General features: G+C 37.9%; 1 protein-coding gene across 1 annotated transcript in view; it reads right to left on the bottom strand.

The window, feature by feature from the left end:
* ETFA (electron transfer flavoprotein subunit alpha) overlaps positions 1–21,356 on the bottom strand; it is a 93,393-nt gene that overhangs the window by 57,908 nt on the left and 14,129 nt on the right. Inside the window, exons 2-9 of the mRNA XM_021668236.2 lie at positions 19,112–19,258; positions 16,219–16,300; positions 16,035–16,117; positions 12,293–12,392; positions 10,785–10,895; positions 10,046–10,147; positions 8,282–8,350; positions 608–690 (exon numbers count right to left, since the gene is read on the bottom strand). Of these exons, the coding sequence (XP_021523911.2) occupies positions 608–690; positions 8,282–8,350; positions 10,046–10,147; positions 10,785–10,895; positions 12,293–12,392; positions 16,035–16,117; positions 16,219–16,300; positions 19,112–19,258 (777 nt within the window). The remainder of the gene's footprint in view (positions 1–607; positions 691–8,281; positions 8,351–10,045; positions 10,148–10,784; positions 10,896–12,292; positions 12,393–16,034; positions 16,118–16,218; positions 16,301–19,111; positions 19,259–21,356) is intronic.

The raw sequence follows: 21,356 nt of genomic DNA, 5'->3' as shown, positions 1-21,356 counted from the left end.
TCATTATAAACTCTTAATGACTCAACTTTGAAACGAAAATGTCCTGCTCTTCCTTAAGTTTTAGATAGGTTTGACTGAAGAATATTCCAGTATCACTTACCTATATAGAACAGAATTTTCTGAAATTTATACTACTAGACAAAATACAGAAATAAACTAGATATTCAGGAAGATATAAGACTAAAACAGTCATTCACAGCTCCCAATTTCAAAATTCTGTATTCATTAAAATAGGTTCATTGTTCTCATTGATTTTATACTCTCTAAAGGCTTTATGGCAAATAAATGTTACCAATGTGAACTTACAACTTTTGAGTTGATAAAATGCTGCTTTTACAAATGTTTTATTTACTGTAATATGACTTAATTTGATAAAATGCTCCACTGCTTTAAAATGCTTGAAAAATAAGCTGGATTTAAGAACTGCTAAGCATTTTGCTGAGACCAAGAACTACACAGACCTTGTGAAAAGGACGTATTCGCCATGGTACTGGCTAACTGTTGAGGAACACTGAATAAGATAAATCACTGAGATCACTGTTCAACAAACACATACAGTACTTATCCCCATAAAATTCTGCACAGCATATTTTATTGCAATACTTACTGGTGCTACTATTTTTCCTGTCTGTCCAACTTGCATGTCATTGGGAACAAAGCCAGCATCAACGGCAGCACGGGAAGCACCAACTAAGGAGAAGAAATATTTGTCATTTTTTTCAAGCTCTATTATTCAGCTAGTTAGGATATTCACTGATAACTGTAAACAAAGACATTGATTTAGAATTCTAAGTACTGAGTACTAGTGCATTTTACAAAGAAAGCTTCAAGGAGTAACTTCTATTTATATCCAAGTATTTCAGATTTTAAGTTGAGCTTAACTCTTCTGCCTGCTTTATCAAAAAGGCATTCATAAAACTCACACTATGATGTTTAGAATGTCATTATGTAATGCTCCTTTAAGTAATAACTTCACAAGTTTTGATGAAAGGTTTTACAATACTACCTCTTATAATATTATAAAGAGAAGATAATAAAGAAAAGAGTCATATATAACAAGATGAAGGTTTAACCAATATTTGCTGTCAAATTAATAAATAAATAAAATTGGGCTGGGTGCAGTGGCTCACACCTGTAATCCTAGCACTTTGGGAGGCCAAGGTGGGCGGATCACGAAGTCAAGTGATTGAGACCATCCTGGCCAACATGGTGAAACCCCACCTCTAACAAAAATACAAAAATTAGCTGGATATGGTGGCACATGCCTGTAATCCCAGCTACTTGGGAAGCTGAGGCAGGAGAATCGCTTGAACCCAGGAGGCGGAGGTTGCAGTGAGCCGAGATTGCACCACTGCACTCCAGCCTGGTGACAGAATGAGATTCCATCTCAAAAAAATAAATAAATAAATAAAATTAACTGACTTTCTATTCTCATTCAACAGGAGTCAACAATGAACCCTGTACTTGGAGTAAAACAACCCCTTCCCAACAGGAGTCAAGAATGAGCCTCAGGCCTCTTCATTTTGAGCTGGAGAGGACAGAGGGAGCCACAGACAATACAACTGGCTACCTACAAACGTGCACAGTGTCACCACCGCTATCTTGAGTCAGCCAGGACTAATCACACCCTGCCCTTCATCCTGCCCCAAACTCAAAGGTTATCCTTCATAACCCAGACACTGATCCCCATAATGCTCTGCATGCTCCCTAACCTACACCCATCTCCCTTATTCCTGAACCCTTATACTTTGATTTCTGGACAGAGCCCAATACTAGCAAAACTTAAGTTATATTAACTTTTATTAAAATGTAAGTTTTAGAAGTTAAAACTTTAAGTTTATTAAAACTCAGGTTTTATTTACCTAATAAAACTTAACTTTAAACTGGCTCTGTCTGAAATTAATATAGCTACTCCTGCTTTCTTTCAATTAGCATCACCACAGTGTATCTCTTTCCATTATATGTATGTAAGTGTCTATGTATATGTGTTTTTTTATTTAAAGTGGGTTTCTTGTAGACAACATATAGTTGAGTCTTACTTTTTCATCCACTATGACAATCTTTAATTGGTGCATTTAGACTACTGATGTTTAAAGCAATGACACAGTTAGGATTAACATCTACCATATGTTTTGTAACGGTTTTCTATTTGTTGTCCTTGTTCTTTGTTCCTATTTTTGTCTTCCACCAACCGAGCATTTTAAATAATTCCATTTTGTCTCTTTTCTTAGCCATTAGTTTTATTTTTTAAAAGCTTTTTTTAGTGGTTGTCCTAGAGTTTGCAATATACATTTACAACTAATCCAAGTCCACTTTCAAATAACACTACTACTTCACAGGTGGTGCAAGTACCATTTAATAACAAGATAATCCTAATCCCTATCTCCTGTTTCTTACATGTGATTCATTTCACTTATACATGAGCACATATGTAATACACGAGTATATGTAACTGAATACAATGATGTTGTTATTTTAAATAAACTGTTACCTATTAGATCAATTAAGAAAAATAAAACTTATTTTACCTTCACTCATTCCCTCTTCAGTGCTCTCACTTGCTTTATATACATTGGAGTATTTAACCTCTATCATTTCCTTCTCACTAAAAAAACTTTCTTTAACATTTCTTGCAAGGTAACTGGCTACAAAATATTCTGCCAATTTTTGTTTGAGAAAGTCTTTATTTCTTTTCCACTTTTAAAGGATAATTTCACAGCGTATAAAGTCCTAGGCTAATGGGCAATTTTCTCTCAGCACTTCCAACATTTTACTACACTCTCTTCTAGCTCGCATGGTTTCTGAAAAGAGAGCAGATACAATTATCTTTGCTCTTGTATAGGCATGGTGGATTTTTCCCTCTGGCTTCTTTATTTGTTTTTTATCTTTGATCTTCTGTAGTATGCAAATGATATGCCTAGGTGAAGTTTTTCTAGCATTTATCATATTTGGTGTTCACTGAGCTTCCTAGATCTGTGGATTGGTATCTGACATTAATGTGGTGAAATCCTCAGTCAAATACTGCTTCTGTTCCTTTTTCTCTTTTCCTTCTAGTATTTCCATTACACGTGTTATACTCTCAGTAGTTGTTCCACAATTCTTAGAGATTCTATTACAGTTAAGAGTTTTTTGTTTTTATTTCCTTTTTCTGGTCCTTATTCTCTTTGCTTTTCAATTTTGGAAGTATCTACTGATATATCCTAGAGTTCAGAGATTCTTTCCTCAGCCATGTCCAGTCTACTAAGAAGTCCTTAAACGGTATTCTTCATTTCTGCAACCATATTTTTTATCTCTAGCATTTCTGCTTCTTTCTTGGATTTCTACCCTCTGCTTATATTGCACATCTTGCATGCTCTTTATCAGTTAGGGACCTTAGGATATTAATCACAGTTGTTTTAAATTTCCAGTCTGATTATTCCAGCTGAGTCTGGTTCTAATGCTTTCCCTGTCTCTTCAAACTGTCTTTTGCCTTTTAGTGTATCTTGCAATATATTCTTGATAGCTGGACATGATGAACATGGGTAAAAGGAAGTGCTGTCAATAAGCCTTTATTATGTGGCAGTAAGGTGTTGGGGGAAAGGAAGCATTCTACAGTACTATAGTGAGGCCTTGGTCTGCCTCAATAAGCCCAGATTGAGACTGCAAACTTTACACATGCTTCTCAGTTCCTCTCTCTCCCTTAGGTGAGACAGGATGGCTAGAAATGCTGAAGTTGAGTATTAACCTTCCCTCAGGTCAGTTAGGCTCTGATAAAACCCCAGAAAGTTAATCTCTGGTTAAACGGTTCCTCCTGAAGGAGGTCAGACCTTGTTAAGAACAGAATGCTCTGGCATATTATTATTATTATTATTTATTATTATTATTTTTTGAAACGGAGTTTCGCTCGTTACCCAGGCTGGAGGGCAATGGCGCGATCTCGGCTCACTGCAACCTCCGCCTCCTGGGTTCAGGCAATTCTCCTGCCTCAGCCTCCTGAGTAGCTGGGATTACAGGCACGCACCACCATGCCCAGCTAATTTTTTGTATTTTTAGTAGAGACGGGGTTTCACCATGTTGACCAGGATGGTCTCGATCTCTTGACCTCGTGATCCACCCGCCTCGGCCTCCCAAAGTGCTGGGATTACAGGCGTGAGCCACCGTGCCCGGCCGCTCTGGCATATTATAAAATAGTTCCCTTCCCTCTCCCTGTGTCAGAAGCATCAGGTGATTTTTCTTTAATTTTCACCCTGAGGAAGAGCTCCTGAAAGTAATACTCACAAAAGTGTTGGGACCCCATCACTGGATACCCCTGGAGTTTTTTGTTGTTGTTGTTTTGTGATAGAATCTCACTCTGTCGCCCAGGCTTGAGCTCAGTGGTACAATCTCGGCTTACTGCAACCTCCACCTCCAGGGTTCAAGCAATTCTCCTGCCTCAGCCTCCCAAGTAGCTGGGACTACAGGTGCACACCACCACACCTGACTAATTTATTTTTAGTAGAGATGGGGTTTCGCCATGTTGGCCAAGCTGGTCTACGACCTCCTGGCCTCCAGTGATCCACCCACCTTGGCCTCCCAAAGTACTGGGATTGCAGGCATGAGTCACCGTGCCTGGCCCCCCTGGAGTTTTTAACACAGAGCCTCCAGCAATCTGTCATCATGGCTTTGAATATCATCCAGATGAACTGATTCCCAAATTTATATCTGTAGTCCAAACTCCTCCATCGAACTCCACATTCCTATATCAACTGCTTAACTGACATGTCTATTCAGATGCCTATTATTAGACATCTCAAAAGTTAATACGCCCAAAACTGAACTCCTGATCTCTCCCTGGAAACTGCTTCACTTGAGATTTTCCTTATCTCAGCTCATTATAACTCCATCCTACCACTCACCAGGACAAATACTTTCTCTCATAATCTACATCCAATCTGTCGGGAAATCCTGATGGCTCTACCTTCAAATATGTATCCCAAAACTGACAATTTCTCCCCACATCAACTGCAACTACCCTGGTCGAAATTATGAGTATCTCTCACCTAGAGGACTGATACAGCCTGCTAATTGGTCTCCCTGTTACTGAACTTAACCGCTACAGCTTATTCTCAAAACTGCAGCCAAAATGATCCTTTAAAAATGTGTTAGATCATGTCATTCTTCTGCTCAAACTTTCAAATGGTTCCCATTTCATGCAGAGAAAAGCAATTTCTTTACAATGTCCCATAAGACCCTGCTCTCCTGTTGTCTCCCAATTTTACCTCTTACTACTTTCTCTTTTGCACTTTCCTTTCCAACACTGGCCTCCTTCCTATTTGTCAAATAGGCCAGATGTGTTCCTGCTTTAGACAGGCTCTTTGCACCTTACTGGTTGCTCTGGTCTGGAACAGTCTCCCCCATATCTCCTCATGGCTCACTTCCTCACCTCCTTCAAACCTTTGTTCAGATGGCTTTTTTTTGAGACAGAGTCTCACTCTGTCACCCAGGCTGGAGTGCAGTGGTGCAATCTCAGCTCACTGCAACCTCTGCCTCACAGGTTCAAGTGATCTTCCCGCCTCAGCCTTCTGAGTAGCTGGGACTACAGGCACGTGCCACACACCCAGCTAACTTTTGTATTTTTAGTAGAGGCAGGGTTTCACCATGTTGGCCAGGCTGGTCTTGAACTCTTGGCCTCAAGTGATCTGCCTGCCTTGGCCTCCCAAAGGCTGGGATTTCAGGAGTGAGCCACCACACCCAGCCAGATGTCTCCTTCTCATTAAGGCCAAATCTGGCTACCTTATTTTAAACTTCAATCCTCCCCTCCAATTCTCCCCCATTACCCATTCTATTAGTCTCCATAGCACTTATGACCCTCAAACATTTTTTTTTTTTGAGACAGAGTCTTGCTCTGCTGCCCAGGCTGAGGTGCAGTGACACGACTTCTGCTCACTGCAACCCCCGCCTCCCAGGTTCAAGCGATTCTCGTGTCTTAGCCTCCCGAGTAGCTAGGACTACAGGCACGCACCACCACACCCAGCTAAATTTTTGTATTTTTTAGTAGAGACAAGGTTTCTCCATGTTGGCCAGGCTGGTCTCAAACTTCTGACCTCAAGTGATCCACCCACCTTGGCCTTCCAAAGTGCCTGGATTACAGGAGTAAGCCACCACGCCAAGCCCATATTATATTATTTACTAATTTATTGCGTTAATGTCTGTAGCAGGCAAGAAAATGGCCCCTCCAAAGATATATTCACATCCTAATTCCCAGAACCTATGAATATTACCTAAGTGGAAGCAGATATGATATAAAGCTAAGGATCTTGAGAAGCTTATCCTGGATTATCTATATGGGCCCTAAATGCTATTACATGTTTCCTTTCTTTTTTTTTTTTTTTTTTTTGAGACCGAGTCTCGCTTTGTTTTTGTTGCCTAGACTGGAGTGCAGTGGCACAATCTCCGCTCACTGCAACCTCCCCTCCTGGGTTCAAGCAATTCTCCTGCCTCAGCCTTGCAAGTAACTAAGATTAGAGGCGTGTACCACCATGCCCAACTAATTTTTAAATTTTTGGTACAGATAGCGTTTCACCATGTTGGCCAGGTTGGTCTCAAACTGCTGACCTCAGGGGATCGCCCACCTTGACCTCCCAAAATGCTGGGATTACAGGCGTGAGTCACCACACCTGGCATGTATCCTTATAAAGGGAACACAGAAGGAGATTGAATGCAGTCCCACAGAGAAGATAATATGAAGACAGAGGCAGAGGTTGTAGGGATGTGACCACAAACCCAGGAACATCAGGGTAGCTACCAGAAGCTGGAAGAGGAAAAAACCAGATTATCTCCTAGAGCTCCCAGAGGGAGTATGGTCCCTGCTAACACTTCAACACACGTCTGGTCTCCAAAGCTGTGAGAGAGAAACTCTGTTGCTTTAAGCCACCAAGTTTGTAGTAACTTATTACAGTAGCCAAAATAAACTAATACAAGGTCTATCTCATCCAAATAGAAATGCAATTTCCATAAGAACAGAGATCTTTATTTTGTTCACTGATACTTTCTTAGCACCTAAAATAGTACCTGGAATATGGCAGACACTTAATAAATACTTGTTCAAAGCAAGAATGAATGAAAATAAACCCTGAAATACTACCATCTGATTATAAAGAATCAATATCATGCCTTTATTCTGACAAAACTATTACTATTTCTACGGGTACACATATTATGTAACAGAAATGCACAGAAAAACCATAGAAAGTTATAGAAAAACTCTAGAAAGTTATATGTAAAAATCTGAAAAACAGGGTGAGATGACAGAATCAGGACATTTTAATGTATATTCATTGTAGTAATTGTATAATTCAAAAATAATCAAATGTTTTTTTAAAAAATTTTTTTCGAGACAGGGTCTCAATTATGTTGCCTAGGCTGTTCTCAAACTCCTAGGGTCAAGCAATCCTTCTAACTCAGCCTCCCAAATATCTACAATTACAGACACAGGCTACCATGCCCGGCTTAAATTTTTTTGGTTTTTCAAAAAACATCACTTCCTTCTCATCAATGCACTTTTAATAATAGGTTCTACCTTACCTATAAATCATTAACTACAATTTTAAATTTTTAACTACGAACTTAAAAACTTTAAATGTATTTCCATTTGTGTAAGATTTATATTAAGACTACCAAAAAAAGATGAAAACACAGGGTATTCCTGAATCTGAAGTAGGCACTAAAACTAAGATTTCATTATTTTTTTTGTTTGCTTTTTATTACTTTTGAGACAGGGTCTCACTCTGTTGGCCCGGCTGGAATGCAGTGAGGTGACCACAGCACACTGCTGCTTCCATCTCTCTCAAGCTCAAGCAATCCTCCTGTCTTAGCCTCTCAAGTAACTGGGACTACAAGCATATACCAGCATGCCTGGGTAATTTTAAAATGTTTTTTGTAGAGATGGGGTCTCACTACGTTGTTAGGGCTGGTCTCGAATTCCTAGGCCCAAGCAATCGTCCTGCCTTAGCCTCCCAAAGGTGTGCGTCACTGTGCCTCACCCATTTCATTATTTTTAAAATGAAGAAAAAAAAACCTACTAAGATCAGGCAAATGCAAGAGTGTTACATAGATACTAAAAAGTACTAGGCGGCCTTCTCCTCACTGAATGCTATATGCCATTTACTTGGAGGCTTAAGAAAAACTGGTTCAGAGAGAAAAACTGAAAATCTGGAAAGTAAAATAATTTGTAGTGTGGAAAGACTTGCACAAAAATGAAATAATGAAGAAAAAATATTTCCAACAGAAAGGGAACATCCTTCTACTAAGGAGAATAACTTACCTGCAGCATGTAGTTGATCTGCCAAGTCATATAACAACTTAAAGTTCTCTCCACTCTTCAAGCCTCGACCTCATTTAAAAAGACGAAAAAACAAATCAGGCAAACATCAAATCCATTCTAGAACAATTTTGCTATTTTATATACTGAAGTAAATTTTCATATTATATAACTGCCATATTGAGCATGTCACCTCCTCTATAAAACCTTTCCTGACCTCTCCTATGACACTCTTATACTTCTATAAAGCATTCAACACGACTATAATTAATTAGTTGACTGTGTAATTAATAGGAGTTTTTTTCCCACTAGAATAAAAACTCTTTAATTTCAGGATCTATATCTATCTTGGTAACTGCCATATCTGCAATATTTAACAAAACTCTACATATAATAGATGCTCAATAAATTTCTCTGAATGACTGAATAAAGTTATTTGAATGGGATCCATCTCAAGGACTTTTAACTACTTGAGAGGAAGAACATTCTGACTTTTCATCTCTGCTTGCCCAGCATTTGGCAATAAGTCTGTCATAGAACAGATAACCAATATACATTTCTTGAATAAATAAATGAATAAACAATTCAGGGCCAGGAGCCGTGGCTCACGCCTGTAATCCCAGCACTTTGGGAGGCCGAGGCAGGCAGATCACCTGAAGTCAGAAGTTTAAAACCAGCCTGACCAACATGGAGAAAACCCACCTCTACTAAAAATACAAAATTATTTTATTTTATTTTTTTATTCATTTATTTATGGCCCACTGACTGAATTTGAAAATATAAAGACTGCCATGCTTTTAAAATCCTTGCAAATTAAACATCCAACAAAATAATTAAGCTTTCAGACAGCCTTCTATTCCAAGTGGCACTGAGAAAAAATAATTTAATATTTTGAAATGATATATCTGACTTGGTTTTTCTTTTTGAGACAAAGTTTTGCTCTTGTCACCCAGGCTGAAGTGCAATGGCACGATCTCGGCTCACTGCAACCTCCACCTCCCAGGTTCAGCGATTCTCCTGCCTCAGCCTCCTGAGTAGCTGGGATTATACGTACCCATCACCATGCCCAGCTAATTTTCTGTATTTTTAGTAGAGATGGGGTTTCACTATGTTGGCCAGGCTGGTCGAACTCCTGACCTCAGGTGATCCACCTGCCTTAGCCTCCCAAAGTGCTGGGATTACAGGTGCTGGGCATTGTGGCTTTTTAAATAAAGCACAGCAGTCCTTATGCTTTCAAAGTCAGTCAGTGGGCCATAAAAAACCATTGTTTTTAAAGACAAGGAACATGATATACAAAAATAAGCATGTCCTATGCAATATTAACAGTTTTGATATTAGATGTTAAGAAACGTTTTAGAGTTATACACGAAGATATGGGCAACTCTGGAAATCTTTCCAAGTGGAACAAAGGGAGGAATTATACATAAGATAGTCCTGAAATTCCAACCAGTTCTGTCTGCAATTCAGAAGCCAACCATACTCTGCAGAATACATAGAAGTCCATCAATAAGATGGTACCAAGTGGCAAAGCTACGGAGATGAGATTTATACCATGCTCCCCCTGGTGCCAGTGACTAGGTGTGCAACAGAAACCCAAACTGTGTATTACGCTAATAATTTCATTTTCCTAACTGGTTAAATGGGAACACTACCTGAAACTTCCCAATTTCTTATATTTGAAAAAGATCTGTGTACTTCTAATACTAAAAAACAAAACAAAACAAAGTATTTTAAGTTTACATATTTTAAGATTAATATTCCACTTACCACCAGATACCACCACTTTGGCACCTGTTAGCTCTGGTCGATCACTTTTTGTTAATTTCTGGTCAAGCCACTCTGATATTCCTACTGGTGAAGTACTTGATGCTGCACACATTAATATATATAAAACAATGACTATGATTTCAAGTTCCATGACAATAATTATTTTTCAGAAAAACACACAAGTATATAATTCCATGAAATTTAAGTTAATTACTGTGAATTTTCTATGCTCCTAATTCATTCTCTCTGATTATGGAAAGACTTAACAAGACTAGACTCCAGCCTTTGCCACATTAGTTGTATTACTTGAGAACACATTTAATTCTCTGAGTCTGAGTATGGAATAACTTTCTTTCTGTAAGGTTTAAATAAGACACTGTATATGCTAAAGCATAACACCCTCTACACATTTACTATTATTACATTCTTCTGTTATACTGAATCACCCAAATATTATAATAGGAAACAGTGACAAGAGTAAAAAAGCTTAATATTAATAGATCCTCTGGTCTCCTACTTCCTTGATCTACCAAAGCAACTATCCTAGTACCAAAGATGATGTGCAAAAAGATGTAAGTTATATATATTTATTATTTTTGTACAAGCTTGGGAATATCATTTAAATTGAACTTTGAAAAACTATGCATTAGAAATTTAAGCAGAGGTCATCTCTCTTGTTATTATACAGTCTATGAAAAAAATAAGAAACAAAACCAAAAAACTCCAAATAAACACTCACCCTTTTCTGAACTGCCACTACCGCCACTTGTTGCTGCAGCTTCAAAAGATGTTCCACGGACTGAAAACACTTTCACTTTCTCATCGCACTTCACTGTACATACAGCATTTCCTGAAACATGCAATCTATTTTTAAAAAGCAACAACAAAAGGCAACAAAAATAGTATTCCTTCGATGCTTGGAATTTACTTCACAGACAAGGCAAGAAATAACTGTTGACAAGTTGTTTTCTAACTCTATTAAGTATAAGAAAAAGTGGACCATAACAGTGAAGAAACATATAAATGACCATAACAGTGGAAACATATCAACAGATATTTATATAACCCTGGATGTCTTAAAAGCAGGAAAAGTACTACCACACCTAGAAGGAAGAAACTGCAACAGGCAGCCACACTAAGAAGGCACACTACTACACCCCTAAAAGGAATATGAACAAAGCTTCCTTCTCCAAAAACAATACAATCAGTAACTCAAAACTATGAGCTGCAACAACCTAATAAGAATGTAGCTACTATGCAAGCTAAAGGAGGAATATCTTAAAACACAATGGGTCATAAAGAACAGGTATGGATGTGCCAAGATTTTGAGGATTTGAGACACCCTGGATTAGCTATCACAGTAACAGTAACCTAAACTATGACAAAATATTTTCCCACAAACGTTACGTAAGATGAAAAGTCTGATTTGAGAATTAGCCATTTATACTGAAATATACAACTTTAATCAGGGGGAAAAAAAAACGAAGAGTTCACTGCCTTCTCCAACCCCACTAGAGAGCACTGTGTTTAGCAAAACATCAAACAGCTGAAGAGACAATGAAATGCATATCTTTTCTTTTTTTTTTTTTGCCTGAGACAGGGTCTTGCTCTGTTGCCCAGGCTAGAATGCCATGGCATGATCACAACTCACTATAGCCTCGACCTTCTGGCTCAAGCAATCCTCCCACCTCAGCCTCCCAAGTATCTGACTACAGACACACGCCACCATGCAGCTAATTTTTTTTTTTTTGAGATGGGGTCTTATCATGTTACCTAGGACAGCCTCCAACTCCTGAGTTCAAGTAATCCTCTCATCTCAGCCTGCCAAAGTGCTGGGATTACAGGCATGAGTCACTGCAGCTGGCTGAAATGAATTTCTTAATGCAGATGGAAATGAGGTAGAAGCAGCAAAGACTGAGAATACTATTTTTTTTTTTAAAGTTTTGCTTATCCAGTTGCCACTTAGAAAATATATTGAATACTGAATCTAATTTTTATTGACCACTAGGAAAATATCACTCCGTAACTGAATGACCAGGTAGGAAAGCACTGTGCTTGTGATCCATCAGAGAGAATGCCATATCAAAGGTCCACCAGCAATTCTAGACTAAAATTTTCCTCAGAAACCTTTAAGATGGTCCACTTAATGCAACTGTATGGCTTGATTTAAAATTCTACCTTCAAGATTAATTTATGCTTTTCACTAAAATTTAACATGTTGATTAATTATCTTCCTTGAGTACTCACCTGCATAAATAGTTCTCACAAATGTGTCAGGTGACTTGATTGCAATGATGTCAGAAATTGGGGCAACCTCGAGTTTGGCCGCTACTCTGGGCAAAAGGTTCTAAAAGCAAGATAAGCAGTGAGTTACACACATACATAGTGATGAATGACTGTAAATGATCAGTAATGAAATATTCTAAATGCATATTCTGTAGAAATTTTAATTCAAATATTTTCTATGTCATGTGCCACTTTGGATATACAACTGCAACACAGGTTTTTGAATAGTCTTAGAGATTGAGTGCCTACCATTACTCTAACTACATTAAGAGTTTTATGAGTTTTACAGTATTAAGCCACCTTAATGCAATATGTTGAATTATGGGATATGAACTTTACTTTAATAAACATCAATTACCAAGTGTGACAGTTGTGGATTATTGAATTTAGATAAGGAAAGATATAAAAAATTTAGAAGAGCGGCAAAATCTCAAATACTGAAAAAGATTACGCTTGTATATATTTACTTAATGTATATACAAACGTTCAAAGCAGACATTTCACCGTTTGTTTAAATTGGCATTGCATTAAAAAAAAATAAGGCCAAGTACAGTGGCTCACGCCCATAATCCAAGCACTTTGGGAGGCTGAGGCGGGCAGATCACTTGAGGCCAGGAGTTCAAGACCAGTCTGGCCAAGATGGTGAAACACTGTCTCTACTAAAAACACAATAAATTAGCTGGGCATGGTGATGCATGCCTGTAGTCCCAGCTATTCAGGAGGCTGAGGCATGAAAATGAGAATTAATTGAACCTGAGAGGCAGAGGTTGCAGTGAGCTGAGATCACACCAATGCACTCCAGCCTGGGTGACAGAGCAAGATTCTGCCTCAAAAAAAAAAAAAAAAAAAAAAAGGAAAAGAATAATACTAACCTGAAGAACAGCCTGTGTAGTACATATTTAAAAAGTAACTGAAATAGATGCATATGCTAACTTTGTCATCAGTAGCAGGAATCCTTAGGAAAGTCACAGTCTCCCATGTCTCAGTTACCTCTTCTTTTTTTTTTTTGAAACAGGGTCTCATTCTGTTAAGTTGCAGTGGTGTCATCATAGCTCACTATAACCTCAAACTCCTGGGCTCAAGAGATTATTCTGCCTCAGCCTCCTGAATAGCTAGGACTACACGTGCACGCTACTGCACCCAGCTCGTTTTTTTTATGTTTTGTTTTTTTCTGTAGAGACAAGGTCTTGCTTTATGGTCCAGGCTGGTCTAGAATACCCGGCCTCAACTGATCCTCCTGCCTTGGCCTACCAAAGTGCTGGGATTACAGGCATGAGCCACCATGCCCATCCTGAAGCACCTGCTTTATCTGGTTTAAAAACCAGATCTGTCAGTATTTAAAGCTTGCTTCAGTAAGTAACCCTCCTCCTGAACCACCTTCTTTAACTGTTCAGGAATTATTACTGGAATAGTTACTTGGCTGAACAGATGCTCTTAGAAATTTCATGTTATGCAGACTTTGCCTCTTTTTAAAGTTTATAACTTTCTAAATTGCTCAAAATTTAATGTCTTTTGTATTTTCATTATCCCTTGTTTTAACATATCTTCAATAAATTTTACCATGGTGCTTATAAGTATGTTTTCCTGGATCTGGTTTTCCATCTAAATGTCCTAAGGGTGGATGGTACACAGATATCTATCCTATTAAAAATATATCCCATCCAACAGGCTGTCTGCATGGTTTCTGGGAAGGAGAAGCAGTAACTATTATTGTGTTTCTGTGCATAAAAAAATGGCATATTTTTAAATTCTAGCAGATAAGTATAGAAGTGTGTTATCTCAAAACCACAGTTGGTGGTGGACTATCATACAGCAAATTGTTTGGCTTCTTCTGATAGACGTTTCTCATTCCAAACCCATTTACAGGCCACAGGACCAGCCACTATTATGTGACCCTTATTCTCGAAACTCCCATCTGTCACAACATAGCAATCATGGCCAGAGTACTAAAATCTAGCTAATGACAGACACCGTTTGGTGGTCTAACAATCTGTTAGGTGAACCGTCATCACAGAAAGGAATTCAAGGATCATGAAATTACTGAAATCATCCAATATAGAATCAAAACTCAGAGATAGAATGGCCCACAATGATTTTTTCACCCATCAGTTTGGGGGAAAAAATGTTAAAATGTATAGTACCAAGTGTTGGCACTTAAGCAATAGAATTTTTAAAGCACATAGCATTTGACTCCGAGATTTCACTTCTAGAATTCTATTGTAAATAAATTCCAGCCCAAGTGTACACAGATGCATGCATAAGCATGTTTTCTTGCCGAAAAGTATATAAATGCAAAAAATTGGAAACAAGTTAACTGTCCTTGGTTAAATATGGAATCTTATGCAGCCATAAAAAAAAAAAAAAAAAAACAGACAGAAAACATCATGAGCCAAAGTCTTACTCTTTTTTTTGAGACAGGGTGTTGCTCTGTCACGGCTGGAGTGCAGTGGCGTGTTCTCAACTCATTGCAGCCTCAACCTTCTGGGCTCAGGCAATTCTCCCACCTCACCCTCCCAAGTAGCTGGGACCACAGGCATGCACCACCATACTCAGCTAATTTTTTTTTCTTTTTTTTTTTTTTGTAGAGATGAGGTCTCACTGTATTGCCCAGGCTGGTTGAGAACTCCTCGGCTCAGACAATCTTCCAAAAGTGATGGGATTACAGGTGTCAGTCACCACACCCTGCCCAAGTCACACTCTTAAGTAAAAGCTACTAGTCACAAAACAATTCATGCCATATTATTCCATTTTAGAAGTAAAAAATAATATAGCTGTACATGTATTGTAATTTAAAAATCCATAGGAGGAGGACTAAAAGAATGTACAATTGTTAACAGCTATACTCCTAAAGAGGGAAGGGTGAGTCGGGAATAAGAAAGCAGGACTCTGATACCTTGCTCTGCATACTGCTGTACTACATGCATTCTTCCTAATAAGGATGTATTTGTGTACATCTCATTTTTTTATTCTTTTTTTTTTTTTGAGAAGGAGTCTCACTCTGTCACCCAGGCTGGAGTGCAGTGGTGCCATCTTGGCTCACTGCAACCTCTGCCTCCTGGGTTCAAGCAATTCTCTGCCTCAGCCTCCCAAGTAGTGGGGACTACAGGTGCCCACCACCACATCCGGCTAATTTTTGTATTTTTAGTAGAAACAGGGTTTCACCATCATGGCCAGGCTGGTCTTGAACTCCTAACCTCATGAGCCACCAGTCTCAGCCTCCCAAAGTGCTGGGATTACAGGCATGAGCTACCACACCCAGCCCAGATTACAGCTTTACATTAAGGATATCTTCAACCACCACACAGCCCTTTCCAGACTCCTCACATAGATAAAATTTGGTTTTTCTAGATATCCATCAGCTACCCAAATAAATCATCTCTTAAAATGGGCTGCTAATACAAATGACTCTCGCCTGTTTGCTCTCTCTCTCACATGCAAACAGAATTCAACATTACTTTCAAATACAGATAATTTTAAAATAATGGCCTAATTAGAGTTTTCTCCACAACACAATTTGAAAACCTGGAAATGGTAGTTTAAACAAAAAATTATGACAAAATCTTGAAAGAATAAATTTTAGCAAAACTACCACATAAATTCAGATATATCCAGACTGGCTATCTAAGCAGTCTGTTGTACACTTTCAGCACAATGAAATCTAACCCTTTCAAGTAGTGACATCCCAGATTCTCAATCTTCTCACCTTTCCGAAAGCAGATGCTCCAGCACAGATGTGTGTGTAATTGAATTGCTTCTGAGTTGCCAAAATCAATGGTGTCAGTTCCTCTGAGAATTAAACACATTTGATAAAAAATATTTTGGAATATTTCCATACTCATATATTCAAGCATAATTTAGACACATTTTTTTCCAATGAAAAGCCTCACCTGGAAGTAGGCCTTTGTACGCATCATGCTGAGCCACCAGAACCTTTCCTACGCCTGCTACTTTACAGAGATCTTCTGCCACCTGTGATTAAAAGGTAAGTTCCTAATTATCCATCTATCAGAAATATACAAATAAAGCCATCACTACAAATATTAACAGATCATAAAATCTTAATGGCCAACTGCAAAAATTACTCTTATTAGCAAAAGGGCCACTTAAGAATTTAAATATATTCCAGGCAGGAACAGTGGCTCACACCTGTAATCCTACCAATTTGGGAGGCTGAGGTGGGTGGATTACCTGAGGTCAGGAGTTGGCATAGCGAAACCCTATCTCTACTAAAAATACAAAAATTAGCTGGGCATGCTGGCAGGCACCTGTAATCCCAGCTACTCGAGAGGCTGAGGCAAGGGAATCATTTGAACCCAGAAGGCAGAGGTTGCAGTGAGTCAAGATTGCGTCATTTCACTCCAGCCTGGGCAGAAAAGCGAAACTCCATCTCGAAAAAAAGAATTAAAATATATTCCTTAACAAAGAAAATCTAATTCCAATTGATCTTACTACTGACTGACCTTACACTGTCCCACTAACCAAGCATTTCAAACAAAAATTCCTGCGTTCAAAAAGAAAAGTGCTAATTGACAAACCAAAATCAACATGGCTCTTTATTCAAATTTAGTTATAAATTGTGCTTTTCTCTTTAGTCCAATCCAAGTGTAAATTCAGTATCTTGGAAATGGTGAAAATGAAGTTATCTTAGTAATATCCCATTGTCAACACCGAGTTCCTGCCCACATACATATATTTATCTATGACAAAGCAAAATATTGCTATTTTAATTCTTCATTTTTCCTGTTTGGAATCAGAATGGGGTTCTGAGAAAGCTTTTTGACCACTCAGATTTTCTATATTCAGAAGGTGATTAGATTTCTCCTTTCTAAGTATCTTTATTATATCATGGCTGGTTTCTGCTTTAGCAAAGTCATATCAGTCATATTATCATCTTCTGTCTCCTTTTTACCCTAAACTGATAAACTGATTCACTGATGAGTAGGATTAAAAGGCTGTGCCTCCTGCCACCCTCACATGGACTGTTAGCTTGCAACAATATTCACTGAAGAAAGGATGCAGTGCAAAAACACTCTGCTAAGCCAAGTGTTCACCGGCATACCATTTTATACTACAGAGGTCTTCATTGTGAATGCAGCTGCATTTAGCTTCTCAAACTTTAAGAGAATTTCCAATTAAGAAACCCAGTTAATTGCAATGCATCTGCACAGCAACCTGGGATAGAAAATGGGACAGAATTTTCCCATTGAAATTATCTTGTTTTTACTGGCGAAAACTGCTGACATTATACAGAAGAATAACTTGCTGTTTATGACAAATAGTTGAATAAAATGGTATAAAACTGAACTGTATTAACAATCTTTTTATACAGGTACTGACTTTTTCTTTAAAATTAGAAGACCACAGGTTAAAATTGAAACTGACTACAGAAGATAATTTCTATTTTGATTTTTCTCAAAGTAGTATAAAGCATCAAAATATTTTTAAAGTATTACTACCATAATTATTTTAAATCACAGCAAAACAAACAACAAATCAAAATTCCCATATATCCAAAAACAGGGCAACCAAAAAAATAGCTTAGCCATCACACATCGTGGCTAATACATAAATAGAAAAAGACAGCTTAGCCACCACACATCATACATTGTGGCTACATCAACTATGTAAGATTCTATAGTTGTTAGCAGGAATCAGATAAAGAAACTCACATAACTAATCATAAACCCGCCAGAATATGTTCAAGATATCAATTTAATGTAAAAAATTAGACAGAAGCAACACCAGCAGTATGAACCTGCATTATCATATGCTCTGCATTTTTTTTAAATATATTTTTTGAGACAGAGTCTCATTCTGTCATGCAGGCTGGAGTGCAGTGGCACAATCTCTGCTTATTGCAACCTCTGCCACCCAGGTTCCAGTGGTTCTCCTGCCTCAGCCTTCCGAGTAGCTGGGACTGCAGGCACGCACCACCATGCCCGGCTAATTTCTGTATTTTTAGTAGAGACAGGATTTTTGCCATGTTGCCCAGGCTGGTCTCAAACACCTGACCTCAAGTGATCCACCCACCTCAGCCTCCCAAAGTGCTGGGATTACAGGCGTGAGCCACCATGCCTGGCCAGCATCAATTATTTAATAAAACATAAAACCCTAAAAACATACTCCCTCCAGATTTATTCCTCTGTGAAGTTTAAGCCCCCAACTACACACTCAGCACCTCCTATACCATGTGAGAGGGAACTGGTGGCTCAAGCTGTGTAAGCTTAACTGGAAGCACTCATCTACAGTGCAGCCCATTGGCACAGCACCTTTCTAGAGGGTTGGTGTTCCAAGCTCTTATCATCTGATTTCTACAATAACAACAACAAAACATCTTTTAGTATCAGGTAGGGTTTGGAAAGAATAGTACTTAACATAAGAATTCTACCAATTAAAAATTAACATCCATAATACTTTGTCCAGATTTACCACTTTCAGGAATTAGAAGCAATTAGCAAGTATATTCATCAACACAAAAAAGGGATCAGCTATTAACCTCTAAGGAGACTCAAATATTATCATTCTACTTGGTACCTGATGGCACATGATGGTGCCAATGGAACTAAATCAAGTATTCTACCTCATTTCAAAAGATAAAATGCTTAGTGAGCAAACCTTTTAGTTCCTCTTTCACACATGGTAATGGTTGTGACACTGGCCATTTAATGAGGATTAGAGCCCAGTTTGGGTTACAGTCCTCAGCATAATTCTCTGTTGCCATCTTTTCCTGTCTCTTAATGGAGATTATATTTGCTATGGCTGACCTGAAAAATTTCTCACCTTGTCACATTTGGTTCCAGCTACTAAGCAGGACACTTCACCTCCAAGATGTCTGGCTGCAGTAATGGTATTTAAAGTAATGGCTGCTAGGGAATCATTTGCATGTTCAGCTATTACCAGGGTACTCTGAAATCGCAGCAGTGAGGCCTAAAAAGAGAAAAGAGGGGGGAAAAAAGTAAAGAATGTTATCACAGGTTTTTTTTTACTCTAATTGTTAAGCACATATGCTTTCAAAAAAACTATTCTGTACACAATACTGTTCTATCAATTTATTTATAAAATACTTGTTCAATAGTAAAAATCTAGCAATTTTTGTCTATCGCTGTACTACTAATGTTCTTACCTAATAAAAATAAGAACGCAAATTAGCCTTCCATTGTTATGAAAAATGTTAATGACTTCAAAACAACTTTTTCACTAATCTACATCTGATAAGAAACTACTATATACCTAAATGTAAATTCCTTAGACAGAACATATTAACTACCTAACTAGGAACTGGTCAAATTCTACTACCAATTACATTTGGTTACATACTGTACTAGAAGTACAGTATAATCAGAAATAATGGGTTTGAAATCAGTCACCAAAGTTGATGCCTATTGCTTCGGCCAAAATGCATTCAATTCCAAAATAACTGATAATGGATAGAAGTGTTTAAAATATGACACTAAACAGCAATTTTGCCAGGTTTTGACTGTTCAAATATGCTTCTAAATTCAAAAAAAGAAGCCTGCAGACAATATCTTGGAACCAACGAATATCCAGCCCTATCTAATGCAGACTGTTCGTTCATGGTCATGTGGAATAATTTCAAACACAAAGATGACCAATAATGGTCCCCGTGCTCAAATATTTCACAGGAAATTAGACTTGCTCACACACAAACAATTATAAAAGAGAATAGGGCTTTTTAAATAACAATGAGATCCAAAATCTTGAAGGCTACAGATCATGAAATAGAAGAAAGGAAGGAAGTTGAGGTGTACCTATCACGTGAGAAGATGAAGAATGGCATTATAGGCATGAGGAGAAAGAAAATCCTGGAACGATTCTTGTGGAAAATAGCAAAGAAAAATGAGAAAAAGAGGAACTGTGGATCAAATAGCATGACTGTGTGGCTTAATTCAGCAATAACCTTAAGCTCTGGAGTTGGAGTGAAGAAAGCATAGCATGAAATTTACCCAGAGCTGGAAACTTAAAAGGAGGGTATGAATTGAAGGGAAGTCAGGACAATTCCTGGAATGAAATGAAAGTTCTTAGAAAGCAAATACCATGCCTGCTCATATTTTGTATCCCCAGAATCAAGTGCAAACATCTTTTCCAATGTACATCTGTAGAATTAATTATGTGGTACTCTTTCTTTTTTTATTGGAAGAGCACCATATTTTGGAATAAGACCCAGTGGTGTAATTTACTATTTAAATCACATTTCACAAGAATTGCCAGTAACAAGCTATTTATTACCAATATATATCACACATCATATTTTTGATTATGTTTCACATATCATTTACCATAAAAATTATGAGATTTCCATCACCATTTGAAGAATAAATCCAAGACTTGGTGGCAGAAGGCCCATATTTGCTGTAAATTATAGTTCTATCATAAGATAAATTAAGTAGTTATCCTAAGGAACTATCAAGCTTTTAGAACTTCCAATTGGAGATTATATATAATTTTTAAAAGATTTATCAAAATTAGATTTATAAGCATAAGCAACAACAAAGAATATATTTAAGAACCCACTCAGACCACCTATCTGATTGATTTTTACTAAGCATCATATGCATTATGAAGGTACTCTATTTTACTGACTCCTTTATAATTTTTAAAATATTAAACTTCCTTCTAATTCTATGTTTTACGTTCCATTTCTCAGATACCACCCAGAGAGAAGCTACAGTATCTAGGCATGGTTATGTGGCTTAATTTGGTAATAATGGTTGTGTGGAACCTAGAGCAGAAGAAATTGGCCTGCAACCTTTAAAATGCTTTTCTATAATCTAAAGCCCATCTGCAAATTTAGGAGGATGAATCAGATTAGAGATTGTTTTTTTGAGACAGTTTCCCTCTGTTACCCAGGCTAAAATGCAGTGGCATGCTCTTGACTCACTGCAACCTCTGCCTCCACGGTGATACTCCTGCCTCAGCCTTCCAAGTAGCTGGGACTACAGGCATATACTACCACATCCAGCTAAGTTTTGTATTTTTAGTAGAGACTGGAGTTTTACCATGTTGG

The sequence above is a fragment of the Aotus nancymaae genome, unplaced genomic scaffold (assembly GCF_030222135.1).
Source record: "Aotus nancymaae isolate 86718 unplaced genomic scaffold, 86718_ANA_hifiasm-v0.15.2.pri h1tg000003l, whole genome shotgun sequence".
Lineage (NCBI taxonomy): Eukaryota > Metazoa > Chordata > Mammalia > Primates > Aotidae > Aotus > Aotus nancymaae.
The sequence above is the reverse complement of the archived record's forward strand: the minus strand, read 5'-3'. Positions and strand labels throughout refer to the sequence as shown.